This window comes from Gopherus flavomarginatus, chromosome 18 (assembly GCF_025201925.1).
Source record: "Gopherus flavomarginatus isolate rGopFla2 chromosome 18, rGopFla2.mat.asm, whole genome shotgun sequence".
NCBI classification, from domain to species: Eukaryota; Metazoa; Chordata; order Testudines; family Testudinidae; genus Gopherus; species Gopherus flavomarginatus.
The window spans coordinates 22,676,757-22,697,254 of record NC_066634.1 but is presented as its reverse complement, the minus strand read 5'-3'; the positions used below and the strand labels follow the sequence as shown (position 1 = coordinate 22,697,254).

The window sequence follows — 20,498 nt, the reverse complement described above, 5'->3', positions numbered from 1 at the left end:
TGGTGGGAGCTGGTTTATGGGGTGTGGGATGCTGCCTGGGTGAGCACCCATTCCCAGGGGAGGGGGAGGAGTGGGTTAATAATAATAATAATTGGGGATATACTAATCTCCTAGAGCTGGAAGGGACCTTGAAAGGTCATTGAGTCCAGCCCCCTGCCTTCACTAGATTTTGCAGGGATTTCTTATATAGGCTTCACGAGATTTTACCCCAGATCTGTAAGTGGCCCCCTCAAGGACTGAACTCACAACCCTGGGTTTAGCAGGCCAATGCTCAAACCACTGAGCTATCCTGCCCCCTCTTGAGGGAAGTTGCTGGGGAGGAGGGAGACTCCCCCCCTTTCCTGACACCCCTGCCAGACCTCCTTTTGCCCCAGTGCCCTCTCATCACCCCTTCCTCCACTCTGGTGTTCCCTCTCCCTTGGCCCCCCCCTCAACCCACACTCTCCCTGGTGCCCCTCCCCACACACACACTCCTCAGTGCTCCCCATTCACCTCCTGCTCTCCCACCTGGTCGCCCCCCCCCCAATGCTCTCACCCCCCAGCCCCTGCCACTAGCCGCTGTGGGAAGACAGGACACTGGCAGAGATGGACCATGGGTCTGACCCACTGTGGCCGATCTTATGGTGACCCCCCTCCGGCCCTGGATTCTCACCGCCCCCCATAATCCCCCCATCCCTCTCCGACGCCCCGCGGCCGGCCCCCACCCTGGCCGCAGGGGTTCCGCAGCAGGTTGCGCCCGAAGGGCTCCAGGAGGCAGATCCGGCTCCACCGCGGCGGGGGGCAGAGGCGGGCGGCCGCCAGGGTGGCCCCCAAGCCCGGCCGCCTCTCGCCCTGCAGCCGCCAGACCGTGGGCCCGTCGATGAGGTCCCGCCAGCGGCGACACACCAGCCGGCAGCGGGTCACCAGGGCGCGGCCCGGGACCCAGCTCAGGATCAGCGCCAGCAGCTCGTCCGGGAGCGGGTTCAGGTCCAGCGGGGCCGGGGGGGCCCGGCTCTCCCCCTGCCCCATGGCCGCAGGGCGGGTGGCTCGCTCAGGCCCAGTGACCGCTCCTCGCCGCATCCACTCATGTGATCCCGGCCCCGCCTTGGAGCCGCCCCGGTCTCGTTTACACGGCTGCAGAGCGAGCACCGCATTCCCCCCCTTGCAAGCCAGGGGGCGCTCGGAACAGGCTGCGGGAAACGCCCCCAGCTCCGGGTTCCCCGCTGCAGGATCTGACACCGGTTCTAGTCGCCAGCTGGTGTAAATCGGCATCGCCCCCCCCCGTACACACACCTCAGTGCCCCTCCTGCCCCGCACGCTGTTCTTCCACCTGGCCCCCCCCCCCAGGCATTGGCCTCTGTGGGAACCCCCCCGCTCTAACCTCTAGACCCCCCTGCTCTCCTGGAGCTGGGGAGAGAACCCAGGAGTCCTGAGGTCCCCCCCCTTGTTTTTCACCCCCTTCCCTATCCCAGCTTCTTTTCCGCTGTGGGGGCTTTGCCAGCTGGCAGCCTGGGCCCCCACCCCAGCCCCGGGCCGGGCTGGCCGGCTGCCACCCGCTCGGTGCTTCCTGCGACCTGACGTCCTTCCGCCTCTGTCCCGCAGCACCGGCTGGTTGGGCTGCGGAGGGAGCCCGGTGCGTGTATCGAGCTGGCCGGGCTCAGCTCTTGGAGGGCAGCGGGGGAGCCTTGGCCGCGCGGGGGGCTGCGGAGCGAGGTAAATGCGAGTGCGGGGCTAGGGAGACCCCTGGCCAGGCAGGGGTGTGTGAGCGAGTGGTTAGAGCGCGGGGGGCTGGGAGCCAGGAGCCAGGACTCCTGGGTTCTTTCCCCAGCTCTGGGAGGGGAGTGCGTCTAGTGCTTAGAGCAGGGGGACTGGGAGCCAGGACTCCTGGGTTCTTTCCCCAGCTCTGGGAGGGTAGTGGGATCTAGTGGTTAGAGCAGGGGGCGCTGGGAGTCAGGACTCCTGGGTTCTTTCCCCAGCTCTGGGAGGGGAGTGGGTCTAGTGGTTAGAGCAAGGGGGGTTGGGAGCCAGGACTCCTGGGTTCTATTCCAGCTCTGGGAGGGGAGTGGGGTCAAGTGGGGTCTAGTGGTTAGAGCAGGGGGCTGGGAACCAGGACTCCTGAGTCCTTTCCCTAGCTCTGGGAGGGGAGTGGGGGTCTAGTGATTAGAGCCGGGGGGCATGGGAGCCAGGACTCCTGGGTTCTCTCCCCAGCTCGGGGAAGGGAGGGGAGTGGGGTTCTAGTGATTAAAGTAGGTCAGTGTTATTGATCTCCGAGGGCTGGGTTCTATTTCCTGGTGTCTCACAGACTCCCCACGTGACTTTGGGCAAGTCCCTTCCTACGTGCTGTGCCTCAGTTTCCCCACCTGCACAAACGGGGTCAATGAAACTGAACCACCTCCCTCGGGGCGGGGTGGGTGGCTGATAGCAGCCAGAGAAGGACTGACCATGTCAGCACCGAAACTGGTGCCCAGCAAATTGCAGAGCACAGGCCTGGAGCTGGGCCCTGCCCCGAGGCGTCTGTGGTCCAGCTGCTGCCCTGCATGGGAATGACACAGTGGGGTAGAAAGCTCCCAAAGCTAGAGATGGAACCCGGCAGTCCTGATTCCCAGCCCACTCCTCCCACTCTAACCACTAGATCCCACTCCCCTTCCAGAGCTGGGGAGAGAACCCAGGAGTCCTGCCTTATTTTCCCCCATGCTCTAACACAGCGCCCTGACCTAAGAAGCACTAGATCTTCCTTCCCCATTTTCCCCCCCATCTCATGACCTGCTGTAATGTTGCAACACCGGCCTCTGGCTAACCCAGCCGGTCAGGTCAAGCTTACATCTCTGCCTGACTGCACCCATCCCCTCCTGTGTGGAATCCTTGAGGTGGATCCATCCCTCAGTGCTTCTCCAATGACTGATTTCTTGGGCCTCACTAGATTCTCCCATCACCCCATGGCTAAGGGAGCTGGGGCTTTAATGCCAGGGCAAGTGGGCAGTATGGGTGGTATCTCCCCGGCACGACTCTCTCTGTGGTTGCCCAGGTCGTCCGTTTGCAAGGTTGTCCATCTGGCACCGCCCGAGCCCCTAACTAATTGGGGTTCTGGGTAGAGTTGGGGGGCGGGACGGCTGGTGTGAGTGGCAACTTGGGCAACAGGGTGTGCCTGTTTTTCTGCCTCTGCTCTCGGGTTCACCCAGGAGCAGGACTCTGGGCTGCCCGTCTTGGTAGGTCAGCGTGGTGTGGAGGGGCACAGCTAGGAGCAACTGGCAGAGGAGGGGCAGCCGGTGTTGGCCTGGGGCTTGAGGTGGGAGGGGGAATTTTGGTTGCTGTCCCATGGTCCTGGGCACAGGGACCCCCATCCCCTCTCCAAGAGACTGTATTCCCTCAGCCCCCCTTTGTGAGGGCACGGGGGCTGTTTTTCCAGGCATCCCTCACCTGGTGCTGAGATGCAGCTGCCTCTGGGGTGGGGTGTGTTGGCTGTCTCTACAGGGATCCACCATAAGGGATGTGTTTGTTCCTCCTATACCCCATCAGGGAGCCCCAGAGCTGGCTCCCCCGGGACCTCCTCTTAGCTTCCCCACTAGGAGACCCCCAGACCCAGTTCCCCCTTACCCCTGTTCCTAGCCCTCCAGCCGGGCCCCCAAGATCCAGCCCTCCATAACTCTGGGAATTTGCCCCCCAGGAGCTGCCTGGCCTCACCGCTCACGTATCAGGCTGTGGAAATTAGAGCCGCTTGGCGCTGACTCAGGACAACGGGAGGATCTGACCTGCTCACAGGCCAGCGCCCCACAGCTTTCGTTTCCCCGTCCCTCTCCCACACAGCCAGGAAGAGCAGGATGAGGATGGAGCCGCACGGCTGGCTCTGTCTGCTCTGCCTGGTGCTCCCCTGGCTGCAGTGCCAGGGCACGAAACGCACCCAACCCGAGCAAGTGCATCTCTCCTACCCAGGTGAGTCTGTTGGAGCCCCATCTCCTGGCTGGGGGACCTCGGGGTGGGGAGAGGCTGAGAGCCCAGCTCCACAGGGTTATTAATGTTTATATCATTGGGCCTGGGGTCCCTAGCTTTGGGAGGGGAGTGGGGTCTAGTGGTTAGAGCAGGGGGGCTGGGAGCCGGGATTCCTGGGTTCTAAACCAGTTCTGGGAAGGGAGTGGGGTTGAGTGGTTAGAGCAGAGGAGGGCTGGGAGCCAGGACTCCTGGGGTCTTTCCCAGCTCAGGGAATGACCCTTTTGTCTGGCTTCAAGTGAGTCCCTACCCCTCTCTGTGCCTCAGTTTCCCAGCCCCCTGCAAACACTTCTCTGCCTCAGTTCCAGGGTGTTGGTGAGATGGGGGAAGGTTGAATCAGTTTCCCGGGCAGATCCAGCTCCTTGGAAACCAAGGGCTGGTTCCAGGCCTGGCCATAGGCCCATCCGGCAGGTCGGAGGCAGAGGGTGGTGCTGGGGCGGGGTAGGAGTGGATGGAACCAGCTCTGTGTGGAATTGGCCCTCGTAGCACCTAGACAGAACTGGTGGGGGGAGCGGGCCGGTGTCCCAGGGAGGACTCGGGCTCTGAGTGCTCACCGGGCTGTTTTAATCCTGGCAGGCGACCCCACCGCCATGACCGTCACCTGGACGACCTTCGATCCAGCCGGCTCCATCGTGGAGTTTGGCCCCGAGCCGAGCAGGGCCTTTACCTCCTCCGCCAAGGGCCATGCCAGCCGGTTCGTGGACGGCGGGTGGTTGCGCCGCAGCATGTTCATCCACCGGGTCACCCTGCAGGACCTGGCCCCTGGGCAGCGCTACGGTGAGCGGGGGGCCTGGCGCACTGCAGACTTTGTCCGCACCGAGCCACCAAACTGAGGGACAGAGACAGGGGGCAGGGCTAGCGAACGGGCAGCACATGGGAAGGGGAGACCTGGGGACATGCACTGATGGTGGGGGAGCACCCAGACACCCTGCCACGCTCCCTGACGCCTTGTCACACTCACATGTGCCCTGACACATGGACATGCCCAGCCACGTGCACACACAAGCCCAGTGTCACCAGCAATATCCACCATCACCAGGTCCAAATCTGCGTTGGGCCCAAATACACCCCCACCCCGAGCACCCAGCCATGTACACTCCCCAATCTCTCTGTCTCACACACCCCCACACACGCCCCTTCCAGCCTCCAGCCAGTCAGATCCACGTGCACACAGCCCCTGGCCGTGCAAACTCAGCTCTCTGTGCAATCACGTGTGAACACACACAGAGCAGGGCTCATCTCCTCCAGCAGGGTCGCGCGCACACACACACACACACATCCAGCAGGGGGCGAGGGCAAACACACACACACATCCAGCAGGGGCGCGCGCGCAAACACACACAGACACACACGGCAGGTGTCTACAGTGACTCGATGTCCTGATTTTATAGGGACAGTCTCGATTTTTGGGTCTTTTTCTTATATAGGCTCCTATTACTCCCCCCCAGCCCCGTCGTGATTTTTCACACTTGCTGTCTGCTCACCCTACAGGCGTCTGAGTCTCTCCCTGCTTTTCCCCTGTAGCTTATCGCTGCGGGAGCCCGCTGGGCTGGAGCCGGCCCTACAGCTTCCGGGCTCTGCAGAATGGCACCGACTGGAGCCCGCGCCTCGCTGTCTTCGGCGACATGGGGAACATCAACCCCCAGTCCCTGCCCAGGCTCTGGCACGACACGCAGCAGCGCATGTACGACGTGATCCTGCACGTAGGTCGGTGTCACGCCACGCAACCCCCAGGTCCTGGGATCGGGGCTGGAGAAGGGATGGGCTCGGGGTGGGGAATGGGACATGGGGCCTTTTCCCTCTAGGGGCTCTGGTGATCTGGCTCCAGGGCAGGGACTGGCTGGCTCAGGGGGCAGGGGATGGGACACGGGGCCTTTTTCCTCTCGGAGGCGCCAGCTCCGATCCCACCATGTCAGGGAATGACGGACAGTCATCCCCACCTCACGACCCCATTGGTGCCCCCTGGAACGAACTCGCTGGGTCTGTATCCAGCTCCTAGGATGCCAGGGGCTCTAACTGCCCCCTCATTGGGGATCTCAGCCAAGGACTGGACTCACCTCTCCGCCCCAGAGAGTGCCCCCTCCTCTCCAGAGATTAGGGCAGGATTCAGAGGGCATCAAGCCAGCACCGTCGTCTTAAAACTGGGGGGTAAACCCCAATCTGGGTAAAATCCCCCCCCAGGCCGCCCCCTACCCCCAGGGCAGAGCAGCCGATTCATGGTGATCCTCTTGTCTTTCCCAGGGGATTTTGCCTATGACATGGACCAGGTAAATTCTGTATCCACGCTGTCTCCTGCGCCTTCCCTTCTCCTCCGGCTGCGCCCCATCCTGCTCCTCTCTATGTTCGGGGGGCTGTCTCTACTTGCTGGCATCTCTGCAGTGGCGATCTAGGGCCAATGCTGGGAGGGATCCCCTGGGAGAAGGGGCTGTGTGCTCAGCTCTAAGGGTTTCTAGCAGAGATGCTTGGACCCCCATGCATGCACGTCCACCTGTGTGCGTCCCCACCCGGCCTGTGCGGGTATCTCTCCCCTGCCGGCCTCATGAACTCAGTGAGGTCAAACCTGCTCCAGCCCTGGAGCTAACCCAGCTGGCAGAGGCTGGCACGTGGCGGGGGCGGGTTTGATACCCGCACACGGAGGCTGGTATTATGAGCCCAGGCCCATGGGAGATTGGAGCTGCTTTGGGATGTGCTAGGGAGGGTGTAGCCTGCGATAGGAATTGAAGCAACAATGGCAGGTGGGTTGGCCCCCGTCCACTCCACCCCCAATCCGTGCCCTGGCGCACGGATCTGCTCACCCACTTCCATGCACGTGGCCCGACAGCCCCCCGGGGTACGCACAGGCCCCAGGCGTGTAAATGTGCTCCGAGGGCGCCGTGTTCCCGGGCGCCTCGGCTGATGCGACTGTCTCTGAGGTGTAGTGTAACGCCATGGTTGGAGACGCCTTCATGCGCAAGATCGAGCCCGTCGCTGCGTCGGTGCCGTATATGACGTGCCCAGGGAACCACGAGGAGAAATAGTGAGTGCGGGGGGAGAGGGGCGGATCTCGCACAGGGTGCCTATGGGCGTGACAGCTGGGGCAGGCGAAGAAGTGGCGGAGCTGGAGGTGTCTCCATCTGCTGCCAGGGGAGGGACTAGGAGCGGCAGCCTAGAGGCCAGGGTGAGGGGTGCATTAGGGATGCTTGAGATGTCAGGCTGGGAATTGGGAGGGTTAAATCCCCCCCCCCGACCCCCCCAATTGTTCTTCTCTCCCCCAGCAACTTCTCCAACTACCGTGCCCGATTCAGCATGCCTGGTAACACGGAGGGCCTGTGGTACAGGTGAGCACCCCGCCTCGCCCCCAGGGGGCAGCGTTCCAGCCCCAGGTGCCCAACCCTGCCAGAGGAGCAGGTGGATAAGACTCTCTGGGCCTGGCCATACTTGGTTAGAGGGTGCGGGGGGTGGTTGGAGGGCGCCTGGGTACTATCCCAGCTCTGGGAGGGGAGTGGGGTCTAGTGCTTAGAGCTGGGGGTGGTGGTTGGGAGCCAGGACGCCTGAGTTCTATCCCCAGCCCTGGGAGGGGAGTGATGTCTAGTGGTTAGAGCTGGGAGGCAGGACTCCTGGGTTCTATCCCAGCTCTGGGAGGGGAGTGGGGTCTAGTGGTTAGAGTGGGGGGGGCTGGGAGCCAGGACGCCTGGGTTCTATCCCAGCTCTGGGAGGGGAGAGGAGTGGAGTCTAGTGGTTAGAGCAGGGAGGCTGGACTCCTGAGTATTATCCTCAGCCCTGGGAGGACAGTGGAGTCTGATGGTTAAAGTGTGTATGTGTGTGTGAGTGGGGGGGAGCCAGGACTCCTGGGTTCTATCCCCAGCCCTGAGATGGGAGCAGGGAGGATTGGGAGCCAGGCCTCCTGGGTTCTGTTGCTGCTATTCACTCACTGTATGTTTTAAGGGGCATGCTATGTCCCCCATCGCGTGCCTCAGTTTCCCCCAGCATAGCACAGGGCTCGTCCTTTGCCCTCCCTCGTCACCGTATGATTCTGCTTCTCTGTCCCCCAGCTGGGACATCGGCCCTGCCCACATCATCTCCTTCTCCACCGAGGTGTATTTCTACCTGATCTATGGCTGCCACCTCGTCCAGGAGCAGTACCAATGGCTAGAGAGAGACCTACAGGTAAATACACCCCCCCACAACCCCTAGCCTGCCTCGCTGCCCACCCGCCCAGACTGTCTCGCTCACAGACTCTCTCTCTCTCCCCGTTGGCGGCAGGAGGCCACACGGCCGGATCGGCGCCGGCGGCACCCGTGGATCATCACCATGGGGCACCGGCCCATGTACTGCTCCAACAATGACCTCGACGACTGCACGAGGCATGAGAGCATCGTGAGTGTGTGTGTGGGGGGGGGTGGAGGCACTGCAGAGGAGAGAGGAGGATGCTCTTGCACCCAGCGGGGAGGGAGAGGCATGCGGGGAGTCCAGTGGGGACCAGCAGACTGATCCAGGGAGGCCGCTCTACATGGTGGGGGGGGACCTCGCTGGAGGGCCTTAGCAGAGAGTGTGGGGCAACCCGCCAGGGCCCCTTCCAGCTGCTGATTCCCTCCCCCCCCGCTGTCTTTCCCCTCAGATTCGCCGAGGGCTCCCCCAACATAAGTATGGCCTGGAGGACCTGTTCTATAAATACGGTACCCGCTGCCCCTCACTCCCCATCCCTCCAGCCCCCTCCGGCGCCATCCACTCGTGGGGAACATGGGACACTCCCCGCTGCAGGACGTATGCTGGGGCTGTCAGCTGGAGCCCCGGATTGACAGGAGGAAGGGGGGTGGCACCGAGGTGCTTTGGGGGCTCACGCCAACCAGGACGGGCTTCTGTCACCCCCTGGGTGCCTCTGTGTCAGACAGCCCTGGCCGAGCCCTGCCCCCAGCAGCCGTGGGGATGAGCCAGCCTGGGTACTGATGCAGGGAGACCCCAACGGCCCCGAGTCTCCCCTGCTGGGCCCAGTCCCTCTCCCTGGACGCTCCTGGACGTCAGCGACAGAGTCCATGGCCCAGGGACTTCGGCCCCCCCGCACCTTTCTCAGCTCTGGCCCTGGGTGATGGACGCCCCAAAGGACTTTTCTGCTTTGATCTCCCAGTGTCTCTGCTTCCAGCGCCGCGAAGGATTCCTGGGGGCGCAGGCTCCGTACCCCACCGGGCTGGTTAAGCAGCCTGCCCCCCTCCCCACCTGCTCGTTTAGCTTGATGGCTTTGGTTATATTTTTCATTGCCCTCCGAGGTCTGGCCTGGCTCAGTTTACCCCGCAGGGCCAGGAAAGCGGATGGCTCAGTGTTACTTTCTCTAGGGCCGGCTGGGTTTAGGTACCGGCTTGGCTAACTCCTTTTCACGCCTGTTCCCGGCCCACCTCGCTCATTCTTTCTGCACTGCCCGTACGCACAGTACGGCCTAATATGAAGGCCCCGGCGGGTCCCCGGTTGGTATATGATCCCTGCCACGTGTCCTTGTAGAGACACAGATTCTGATGGCAGCATGTTGGGGCAATGAGTGTTTCTTTGCCCGTCTCCTGCCTGGGCTCCCCTGCGATTCACTCGGGTCACACCCAATCTCTTAAAGGGCCGGCTCGCCCGGGGACAGGGCCCCAGGGCAGAGCACGCCTCGGCCCCCAGTCCGGCCATGAGTCTAAGATCTAGTGGCCAGAGTCCTGAGCTGGTGCGGTCCTCTCTTCACCAGGTGTCGACCTAGAGCTGTGGGCCCACGAACACTCCTACGAGAGGCTGTGGCCTGTCTACAACTACCAGGTGACTCCTGAGCGGGGGTGTTGAGGGTCTCTCCAGGGTCGCTGTCCGGCCTGGTTGGGGGATTGAGTCCGAGATCTGAGTCTGAAACGACTCCGTCTGCCTCCCCCCGCTGCAGGTCTACAACGGCAGCGCCAAATCGCCCTACACCAACCCCCGGGCGCCCGTCCATGTCATCACCGGATCGGCCGTAAGTGTCAGCTGGGGCCCACGCCTGGCAGCGCGCCCAGCACCGCGGGCTGATGCCAGCCACCAGGGGCCTGCCTCCGCTTGCCTTGCAAGTTAATGGTGATGCCTACCGCTGACGGCCGTGGGGCCGGGTGTCTCTGCCTGCGGTTTAAGGGCCTGACCCTGTTAAGCTCCAGATACCTCCCGAGTGGTGCTGAGTGCCCTCGGATCCCACTGAAACTCAGTGCGGGCGCTTCCAGGATGGGGCCTAATTTAGAGGCCTGTTGGGGGGGTTAGTTTAAGGGCAAGAGTACGAGGAGTGGAGCTGGGCCTGATCCTGTCCTAGGACAGTCCTGCTGCATGGGGGTGGGGCAGGATTGGGCCCCAGCTGCCCAGGGGATGGATGGAGGAGTGGGGGGGGGGCAGTGAGTGTAAGAGGCTCCATGAGAAGATGGAGGGATCGGGGGAGGAGACGTGAAGCTGGGAGCAGGCTGAGAAGAGGGAAACTGAGGCACAGGCAGGGCAGTGATTTGCTCAACGGCACCGGGCTGTCCATCCAATGCTCCATTTGCTAGGCCGCCCTGCCTTGAAAGGGGTAGGGGGTGGAGGGATTGATATGCAGTGAAGGTGGGGCTGAGGAGTTTAGCTGGGAAGGAAGCTAAGAAGAAGTCCCACCCCCCTACCACGGTCATGCAGTGGGTTCTGCCCCCCTCCCCACACAGGGCTGTAAGGAGAGGCTGGACCCGTTTGTCCCCAACCCACGGGAGTGGAGCGCCCTGCGCATCGAGGACTACGGCTACACGCGCCTACAAATCGTCAACCGCAGCCACATCTGGCTGGAGCAAGTGTCCGATGACCAGGTCTGGCACGGCAGGCGGATGGACCCCCCCAACGCCCACCTTGCCCTTCCTGGTTCAATCCCTGCCTAGGCAGGCTCAGTGTGCATTGGACTGTGCAGTGGAGCCACTGCAGGGGTATCGGGGCACTGAACATTAACCACTAGACCCCACTCCCTCTCTAGAACCAAGGACAGAACCCAGGCGTTCTGACTCTCAGCCTTTCCTGCTCTAACCACCAGACCCCACTCCCTTTCCAGAGCCAGGGATAGAACCCAGGCATCCTGACTCCCAGCCACCCCTGCTCTAACCACTGGAGCCCACTTCCCTTCCAAAGCCAGGCATCCTGTCTCCCAGGCCCCCCCCCACTCTAACCACTAGACACCACTCCCCTTCCAGAACCAAAGATATAACCCAGCACCCCTCTGCTCTAACCATTAGACATCACTTCCCTCCCACAACTGGGGAGAGGACCCATGAGTCCGGACTCCCCAAGCCTCCCATCCCCCAGCTCTACTCACTGTCCCCCCCCACCCCGATTGCTCCCAGTTGCACCCAGCTGTCTGCATACACCTTGCCCAGTGTCATCACCTGGACAGCTCCCACCATAGCAACCTCTCCCTGAATCTTAGCTGGCACCCATGGGGTGTCACCAGGAGGCAGCAGCAAAGGAGGGAAACCCTGGGGGTAAAGCAGTCCTGAACTCTCCTCCAGCCCAGGGTGGGAAAAGTCTGGAGCTGGGCGGCTCTGGAGAAAGGCACGGGAAGCAATTGAGCCTGTCCAGCTCCAAGCGGATAGAGGGGGAAAGCAGGGAGGGGAATGAGGTCTAGTGAGTAGAGCGGGGAGGAGAGCTGGGAGTAGGTGCCGGCACTGCCGAAGGCTGTTGGGAATCTGGCTTCCGTGTGGTTGGAAGCCGGGCAGATCCCTGCTGTTCTGGTCCTTCTCCTTTGGTGGGTTCACACTGGAAACGGGCCTGAGCCATGGAATCTGGACTGAAACCTCCCAGAGTTCTCCCCACCTCTCTCTAAAGCAGCCTCACCTTGAGTTCAGAACCTCAGGGTCTTGATTTCCAGCCTTCCCTGCTCTAATTGCTAGACCCCACTCCCCTCCCAGCATTAGGAGTAAACCCAAATCCGGGTAGCTGCGGTTTGCTATACGTGGATGTTTCCTTCGTTAGAAATGTGATCATCAACTTCATATGAATCCTTAATCGGTGCTTCAGATCAAGGGGGGCGTGTGGGGCAAGGGTTTGGGGGAATCCAGAATGTGGGAGGGGAAATAGCTCTAGAGATCTGGGGAGATGAGGCACATCTTCATGCCCCTAGCGATATACTGCAATCCCACTTTGCCCCTTTGTGGTCCCAATCCATCCCTCCCGTCCCCATTCCCAACACGTTGCCATAGACCCGCCCTGGGTTCTGAGGCTCACCATGAAGGTTATCTGGGTTGTGAGCAGTGGGGAAACGTCCCCTGGAGCCACCCTTGAACCCGAGTCCTGGTTTTGTCTTTCAGGACGGGAAAGTCGTGGATGGGATCTGGCTCATCAAGGAGTTGCACGGCCCCAAAGCTTGGCATTAGCCTGGCAGCAGGCACCCAGCCCTGAGTTGAGCAGAGGGACTGCGTCCCCAGGACACCCTGAAATCCTCGTTATCTGGCTGGAGGCAGAGCTCCCTGCGGGTCTACAAACGAATCTGATCAAATCCAAAGGCTGTTCTTGCAGTCCCTGATGTATGGCACTGGAAGGACACGCCTGCCCCTGCAGCTGGGGAAAACCTGCTGCTGGGTCTTTATGATGGTGAAAAAGCACTTTGCTGCAACTGGGTGTATTAGGTCTCAGAGCACTTTATACGAGTGGGGTTGTGTCTGTGTATTCCCAGTTTTTGGCAGGGGAAACTGAGGCACAGAGAAAGGAAGAACCGTGACCAAAATCATAGATGTAGGGGTCTTGCTTTCCAGTCTTCCCTGCCCTAATCACTAGACACCATTACCCTCTCAGAGTCAGGAATAGAACCCAGGAGTCTTGATGCCCAGTCCCGTGCTCTAACCATTACACCCCACTCTCTGCCAAGAGGCAGGAACAGACACCAGGAGTCCTGACTCCCAGTCCTTTGTTCAGTCCACTGGCTCATTCTGCCTCTTACAAAAAACCCCCATAGAGTTAAAATGTTCTCCAGATTTTGCCTGAGGCATCTCGGCCTCTTGAATCTTTCTAGCCCTCAGACTGTGTTGGGGGGAAGGGGTGCCGGGATCTGATGCTTTTCTCTCCTTATTTGTTCCTTCCTCCATGAGCTGACGCTCGGTACCAGGCCTTTTCCCCTGCTGCTGGTTCCTGTAATGCAATAAGCCCACTAGGAGCTGCAAGGCGGCAAGCGATGGGCTAGATTTGCCTTTCGCCATCAAGTGTGGCCCATGGTACATCTCTGAGGTTCCTTCTATGATCCTTAAGGCTTCAAGCCACACGCTGGGTCTTTTGTACTGATGCTCTGGAAATTAACGCAACAAAATCAAGCTCAAAAAGTGTGCGATGCCCGTCTCCTTCAGATGCCGCTTGCTTTGCCTTGGTGCCTTGACTGTTTTAGGGCCAGATGCTTCTCCGGTGTAAATCAGGAGGCGCCCCCTCCAAATCCTTGAATCACAGAGAGGAGACTTCAGCTGTGTCACCGGACCCTTTAAGGGGAGATGGACTGATCAGCTGCTGAAGCCTGGGGGGGTAGAGATCAGGTGATGGCCTGAGGAGCACCTGGCCAGCAAGGGCTCATGGCAGGCAGGCAGGCAGTCCGGTTTTATGGTGTCTCCCAGATAGGTGGCTGGCGCAGGGAGAATTTCCAGGAGTCTCTGGCTGTGAGGTGTGTGTGTGTAGGGGGAGGAAGTGTCTCTAGGAGCTATCGCCCAAGAGCAGAGGAGCTACTTAACTTGGGTATTTTGCCTATCCGATTACGGATACACAGTGCCCTGTGCCAAGGGCGTGAGATAGACGCTGCTGTAGCATTTCTCCTCCGTGGGCGGGTGAGAGAGCCTGCTGGCTTCCAGGTTCCTCCTAGATCATCGCCACAGTCGGGGAAGGGCCAATGCTAGGCCAGATTTCTGCTGCCCTTTGTGGAGAGCCGTGGGGAGAGTTCGTTCTTTCCCCACACTTACATTGGCGGCCATGAGGTACTGTCCGCCTCACTGACCAAGACTGTCTCCCTGCCTCCCACCTCTTCTCCTGTACGGGGCTTGTCAGCCGTTTTGGAGCAGGGACCATCTTTTTGTTCTGCGTCGTACAGCGCCTAGCGCGATGGGCTCTGTGACTGGGGCTCCTCCGTGCTAAGGCAGCTCAGAACCCGGAGGATGAAGGAGCTCAGTTTCCTGTCTTGGCTTTGATAACGGTGTAAAAGTCACTAGTCCGCATTAACCGTTTTAAGCTACTGGCTCCTATTAAGAGAGACTGAAAGAGTGGGACTTCTCACCTTGGAGATGAATAAGGCGGAACATGGTAAAAATGGGGGAAAAAATAGTGGGTGCTGAGCCCCCACCGGTCACAGCTGTTTGGCGGCACCGCTGATTAGCTGGGAGAGGGGCTTGGGGGAGGGCAGAGAGCCGCAAGTGGGTGGGCGTCTCGGGGAGGGGGCGGAACAGGGGTAGGAAGAGGCAGGCTGAGGGTGGGGCCTCGAGGGAGGGATAGAGTGGGGGCAGGGCCTCAGGACAGAGCAGGGGTGCAGCACCCCCTGGGAAAAGAAAACCTCAGCGCGTATGCCTTTTTCACCCCTTAGCCGGTGGAACTCACTGTCACATGATCTCCTGGAGGCCAAGAGTTTAGCGGGATTCAAAGGGTGAGTGGGCATCTCGACTGAGAACCCAGCTCGCCAGCGTTAGCTTCATTAATGCTGCACTTTAAAAAAAGATCCCTAGGTAGGCTCTAGTCCAAACAGAAATTAATTCAAGGAAGTCCGATAGCCTGGGTTATGCAAGAGGTTAGACTGGCCCCTTCTGGTTCATAATCTCTGAATGAGGCAGCTGAGTACAGAATGGCCCCAACATCAAATAAATTAGATGGGAGGGTTGCATGGCTGTATATGTACCTGGGCAGAATACAAGCAAATTCATTACTGCAAGGTCTGCAGACCACCAGGGCTTGGTTTGCCCGTCTCTGGTAGAGAGATGGGAAGAGGAGCGAACGCTCTGCTTAGGCAAGTATCAGAGGGGTAGCTGTGTTAGTCTGGATCTGTAAAAGCAGCAAAGAGTCCTGTGACACCTTGTAGACTAACAGAAGTTTTGCCACAGGATTCTTTGCTGCTTCTGCTTAGGCAGTACAAGAGAGGCGCCTTCCTAGCTAAGGCCTCTGAAACTCTTCAGGCCGCCGGTTTCCCCAGAGAGCTGAGTACAAGAGCAGGACTTCAATTCTGCCTTTCCATGGGGTCCTTTGAGCTCGTTAGCACAGTTCTGTATGGGGCCCGGATGAACAGGATGAATTAGGAAAGTATTCCTAGAGCTTTTGGTTAGGTTTTGCCAGGGCTATAAACCCTCATGCTTCAGGGCATGAGCAGCCCTCTAACGATCGATCGGGGTCAGGAGGGGACTTCCCCTGGCTGCAGGTGACTCCAGAATTGTCCACTGGGTGGGGAAAGGTCTCTTGCACCTTCCTCTGAAGCAGCTGGGAGGAGGCGGAAGCCTGGGCTAGGGGTGGCTCCATGCTCCGAGCCAGCCTCTGTTCCCAGTAGGGTAGGAGCTGGTCCCTGCTGCTGGGAGCAGTGTCCAAGGCCTGGCGGTGCTGAAATGAGGCCCCTACCGGCCCCCCCCCCAAGCTGGCAGGAAACTCCAGCGTGGCGATGGGGAGCCTGTGCCATTGCTGCCGCCGTCCCTGTGCCCTGCCTGCCCTGGGCTGTGGTGGCAACTCCTTCTTGGGGATTGGGGGAAGCAGGGCTTGATATTGGACTGGGATGGGGGGGTTATGTTAACAGGTGAACCCAAAAGGGCATGAAAAAGTTTGGGGCCCCACTGATCTACATAACACAGGCTTTATGCAGTGACCCCGGTACAGACCCCAGTGACGTGTGCTGTTCCTAGCCGGGCTGCGAGGCAGACTCCATCACCAGCTAAGATGTGCTGGATGATGCTACCGCTGTCTCCCGTCCTAAGGCTAAACCCAGGACCTCCAGTCTCCAGGGCACTTTCACCAGCACTAACGCCAGCTATCGCTAGGTCAGGGGTTGGCCACCTATGGCCCGAGCGGTGAAGGCGGCACCTGAGCTGGTTTTCAGTGGCACTCACACTGCCCGGGTCCTGGCCACCGGTCCGGGGGGCTCTGCATTTTAATTTAATTTTAAATGAAGCTTCTTAAACATTTTAAACCCCTTATTTACTTTACGTACAACAATAGTTTAGTTCTATATTATAGACTTATAGAAAGAGACCTTCTAAAAACGTTACAATGTATGAGTGGCACACGAAACTTAAATCAGAGTGAATCAATGAAGACTCGGCACAGCACTTCTGAAAGGTTGCCGACCCCTGCGCTAGGTTCTCCACATGGAGGCGGAATTTCTCTGCTGCTGAGCATCTCAGAGCGACCTTACAGAGCCCAGACAATTCATATGCAAAAGCCCCAGGACTTTGAAATCTGGCTGCCAGCGAAGGCGCAAAGATTGGCAGAGAGTTGGCAGTGACCCACGCACACCTAGGAGAGAGGCATGCAGGCCAGGCAGGGGGCATTGGGGATTTTATTAATCAGCCATCTATTGCTGTAGGGTTTTCTTGCTAAAAACAGCTGTGCAATATGTCCTGTGGGGCATGGGGGGGGGGTGTGGGGATGAACCCCATAATAACTAGTATCAGGTGGTATCCGTGTTAGTCGGTATCCACAAAAACAACAAGGAGTCCGGTGGCACCTTGAAGACTAACAGATTTATCAGGTAAAAAGCCCCCTTCTTCAGATGCACTGACTAGTGCATAACTAGTGCGCAATAATAATAATATTTAATAACTAGTGTTACTTACCCAGCTCTTTTTATCCTGTGATCTCAAAGCGCTTGCCAGTGGTGGGTCTAATTTATCACCCTCCCTCCCCCGCAAAAATCCCCACTCTGATTTTGCAGATGGGGACATTGGGGCACAGAGAGGGGAACTGATCTTCCACAAGTCAGCAGCGGAGATGGGTATGGAACCCAGGTATCTGGCCTTGCAACACCCCCTCCTCATTCTTTTAATCATCCTGACTTGTAAGCCCCTTTCTAACCACCAGATCCCACTCCCTCCTAGAGAGAACAGAACCCAGGAATTCGGATCCCCGGTCCCCCCTCCGCTCTAATAGCTAGGGCCTACACCTCTCCCAGAGCTGGGCATAGAACCCAGGAGTCCTGGCTTGCCCCCCTCCCCCAACCACTAGCCATTTTGCAGCTCATTTATTTATGATATAAGGCACCTATATAATTTGATTATTTATTTGTATTATGGGACCCTCTCGGTGCCCCAGTTGTGACCCAGGACCCCGTTGTGCTAGGTTGCCTGGATGCCCAGACAGCCCCATCTTCTCTCTCTCTGCTAGACAGAGTCCCTCCAGGACCCAGGCCGCACAGTACCTGCTCTGTGATTAAGCAGGGGCTGTTGCTTGTCAGGGGTGCCAGGCTGGCACTGAATTAACTCCAGTGACAAGCCGATGACTATTATTAGCTGCCATATGGGTGGCTCATTCTTTGCCTTGCACTGTCAAAGTGCTTAATATAGCAAGTCGGTTAGGGCTGATTGCTGGCAGGAACAGTTGCTGGGAATGGCTGTGTTCTCAGGGGCAGTGCCGGCTGTGTTGGTCCTAAATACAGCCCAGGTGGCAGTGCCCTTTGGATCGTGACTTTCCCTGCGCCCAGTCAGCCTCATGACCCACCTGGGAAGTAGGTATTATCCTCACAGAAGGGGAAACTGAGGCACGGGCAGGTGAAATTACTTGACCAAGGCCACATATCCGGACTCTAACCTCTAGACTGCAGGACACCTGGGTTCTATGTGTGCCGCTGGGAAGGAGTGTTGTGAATGGACTGGAGGAGGGTGGTGACTGGGATTCAGGACTCCTGGTCAAATACTACGAGAACACCACAAGGGTTTGCAACCCCGGGGTCTCGTATCTCACCTCATGAGGACGTATCATGGTGCAATGACGGGACCGAGCGATGCCGGGTCTTCGTCTCATGATGTCATCTTGCAGCATGGTGTCACGTTTCAGCCGGACCAAGTGACTTCAGGACTCCAGGTGATGCGGTCGTGTCAAGCCACGCCGCCACATTTCCAAGATGATGTTCGGGTGGGATCAAATGACCTCAGCGAAAGAATCATCGCGCGCCGTGGTGACAGCCCCTGTGGCTGGATGACATCATGCCTTTTGGTGATGACCTCAAAGCACAACATGATGACACCCTGTCTTGCTCTGAGGACATGATTAGGGTGCCATGGCAACATCACATGCTCAAAATGGTGGTACTGCTGTCACAAGATGACCCCTGCCCCCCCCCGTGGCAGTCTGGGAAAGGTCAATAGGCGCCACCCCCCACGCCTCCATGCCCATTCCTTCTTCCCGGGCTGAACCCATACTGCACAGAATGGGGGCGACGTCCCCTTTAAGAGAAGCCACGCCCCCTTTTATCCTCCCATCAATCAGCCTCTCCTCCAGCCAATCAGAACGCACAATGCCACCAGCTCCCTCTTCCCCCTCCCCCGAGTGGGCAGTGCCCGCAGAGCGGCGTCGGTTCTGGCCAATCAGAGGTGGATAATAGGAGGAAGGGGCGGGTTTCCTCCGCTCCCGCTCAGGAGGCGGTCCCTGTTGCCGGGGGAACGGGGCAGAGCAGAGGAAGGGGGGGGTCCCCGGATGTTGGCTGGTTCCTAATATGGTGGCTGCGGCGGCGGAGTGACCAGGAGCTGGGGGGAGACAGCGCGCGAGCCCCCGCCCCCGCCAGAGAGCAGGTGGGGGGGGGAGCTGGGGGGTTGGGATGGGGGGTAAAGGTGGGGGAGGGGTGAGAGGAGGAGCTGAGGGGAGTGTGGGGGTTTGGGGGCTGGGGAGGGGGTGAGAGAGGAGGAGCTGAGGGGAGTGTGGGGGTTTGGGGGCTGGGGAGGGGTGAGAGGGGGGAGCTGAGGGGAGTGTGGGGGTTTGGGGGCTGGGGAGGGGTGAGAGGGGGGAGCTGAGGGGAGTGTGGGGGTTTGGGGGCTGGGGAGGGGGGAGAGAGGAGGAGCTGAGGGGAGTGTGGGGGTTTGGGGGCTGGGGAGGGGGTGAGAGGAGGAGCTGAGGGGAGTGTGGGGGTTTGGGGGCTGGGGAGGGGGTGTGAGAGGGGGGAGCTGAGGGGAGTGTGGGGGTTTGGGGGCTGGGGAGGGGTGAGAGAGGAGGAGCTGAGGGGAGTGTGGGGGTTTGGGGGCTGGGGAGGGGGTGAGAGGAGGGGGAGCTGAGGGGAGTGTGGGGTTTGGGGGCTGGGGAGGGGGTGAGGGAGGAGGAGCTGAGGGGAGTGTGGGGGTCTGGGGGCTGGGGAGGGGTGAGAGAGGAGGAGCTGAGGGGAGTGTGGGGGTTTGGGGGCTGGGGAGGGGGTGAGAGAGGAGGAGCTGAGGGGAGTGTGGGGGTTTGGGGGCTGGGGAGGGGGTGAGAGAGGAGGAGCTGAGGGGAGTGTGGGGGTTTGGGGGCTGGGGAGGGGGTGAGAGGAGGGGGAGCTGAGGGGAGTGTGGGGGTTTGGGGGCTGGGGAGGGGGTGAGAGGGGGGAGCTGAGGGGAGTGTGGGGGTTTGGGGGGTGGGGAGGGGGTGAGAGAGGAGGAGCTGAGGGGAGTGTGGGGGTCTGGGGGCTGGGGAGGGGGTGAGGGAGGAGGAGCTGAGGGAGTGTGGGGGTCTGGGGGCTGGGGAGGGGGTGAGGGAGGAGGAGCTGAGGGGAGTGTGGGGGTTTGGGGGGTGGGGAGGGGGTGAGAGAGGAGGAGCTGAGGGGAGTGTGGGGGTTTGGGGGCTGGGGAGGGGGTGAGAGGGGGAGCTGAGGGGAGTGGGGGTTTGGGGGCTGGGGAGGTGGTGAGAGGAGGAGCTGAGGGGAGTGTGGGGGTTTGGGGGCTGGGGAGGGGGTGAGAGAGGAGGAGCTGAGGGGAGTGTGGGGGTCTGGGGGCTGGGGAGGGGGTGAGAGGGGGAGCTGAGGGGAGTGTGGGGGTTTGGGGGCTGGGGAGGGGGTGAGAGAGGAGGAGCTGAGGGGAGTGTGAGGGATTAGAGGCTGAGGAGGGGGTGAGAGGAGGGGGAGCTGAGGGGAGTGTGGGGTTTGGGGGCTGGGGAGGGGTGAGAGAGGAGGAGCTGAGGGGAGTGTGGGGGTTTGGGGGCTGGGGAGGGGGTGAGAGAGGAGGAGCTGAGGGGAGTGTGAGGGATTAGAGGCTGAGGAGGGGGTGAGAGGAGGGGGAGCTGAGGGGAGTGTGGGGGTTTGGGGGCTGGGGAGGGGGTGAGGGGGGAGCTGAGGGGAGTGTGGGGGTTTGGGGGCTGGGGAGGGGGTGAGAGAGGAGGAGCTGAGGGGAGTGTGGGGGTTTGGGGGCTGGGGAGGTGGTGAGAGGAGGAGCTGAGGGGAGTGTGGGGGTTTGGGGGCTGGGGAGGGGGTGAGAGAGGAGGAGCTGAGGGGAGTGTGGGGGTCTGGGGGCTGGGGAGGGGGTGAGAGGGGGAGCTGAGGGGAGTGTGGGGGTTTGGGGGCTGGGGAGGGGGTGAGAGAGGAGGAGCTGAGGGGAGTGTGAGGGATTAGAGGCTGGGGAGGGGTGAGAGAGGAGGAGCTGAGGGGAGTGTGGGGTTTGGGGGCTGGGGAGGGGTGA

The 20,498-nt window shown here is 60.3% G+C and overlaps 3 protein-coding genes across 4 annotated transcripts in view; 2 read left to right on the top strand and 1 right to left on the bottom strand.

Moving 5' to 3' along the window:
- The window catches only part of SARS2 (seryl-tRNA synthetase 2, mitochondrial), a 33,744-nt gene extending 32,437 nt beyond the window's left edge, over positions 1–1,307 (bottom strand). Inside the window, exon 1 of the mRNA XM_050928256.1 lies at positions 705–1,307. Within this exon, the coding sequence (XP_050784213.1) occupies positions 705–1,251 (547 nt within the window). The 5' untranslated portion in view covers positions 1,252–1,307. The remainder of the gene's footprint in view (positions 1–704) is intronic.
- A 248-nt stretch (positions 1,308–1,555) lies between these two features.
- On the top strand, positions 1,556–13,262 carry ACP7 (acid phosphatase 7, tartrate resistant (putative)). Its single transcript, XM_050928565.1, has 14 exons — positions 1,556–1,692; positions 3,644–3,909; positions 4,540–4,740; positions 5,488–5,670; positions 6,205–6,230; positions 6,882–6,979; positions 7,218–7,280; positions 7,995–8,109; positions 8,206–8,319; positions 8,561–8,618; positions 9,659–9,726; positions 9,842–9,913; positions 10,614–10,751; positions 12,240–13,262. Exons 2-14 carry the CDS (start codon positions 3,798–3,800, stop codon positions 12,303–12,305), a joined length of 1,314 nt encoding a protein of 437 aa, XP_050784522.1. The 5' UTR covers positions 1,556–1,692; positions 3,644–3,797; the 3' UTR covers positions 12,306–13,262.
- A 5,294-nt stretch (positions 13,263–18,556) lies between these two features.
- Positions 18,557–20,498, top strand: part of PAK4 (p21 (RAC1) activated kinase 4) — a 115,697-nt gene continuing 113,755 nt past the window's right edge. For both annotated transcript variants that reach the window (XM_050928459.1, XM_050928457.1), the window contains exon 1: positions 18,557–18,653. The gene's annotated coding sequence lies outside the window, so the exon portion shown is untranslated. The remainder of the gene's footprint in view (positions 18,654–20,498) is intronic.

Bases quoted from the DNA above. Each gene is read 5' to 3' on its own strand.
- ACP7 (XM_050928565.1), top strand. From the start codon at position 3,798: ATGAGGATGGAGCCGCACGGCTGGCTCTGTCTGCTCTGCCTGGTGCTC. The intron at 6,980-7,217 runs GTGAGTGCGGGG...TCTCTCCCCCAG, and splicing joins GGGAACCACGAGGAGAAATA to CAACTTCTCCAACTACCGTG. The intron at 8,619-9,658 runs GTACCCGCTGCC...TCTCTTCACCAG, and splicing joins GGACCTGTTCTATAAATACG to GTGTCGACCTAGAGCTGTGG.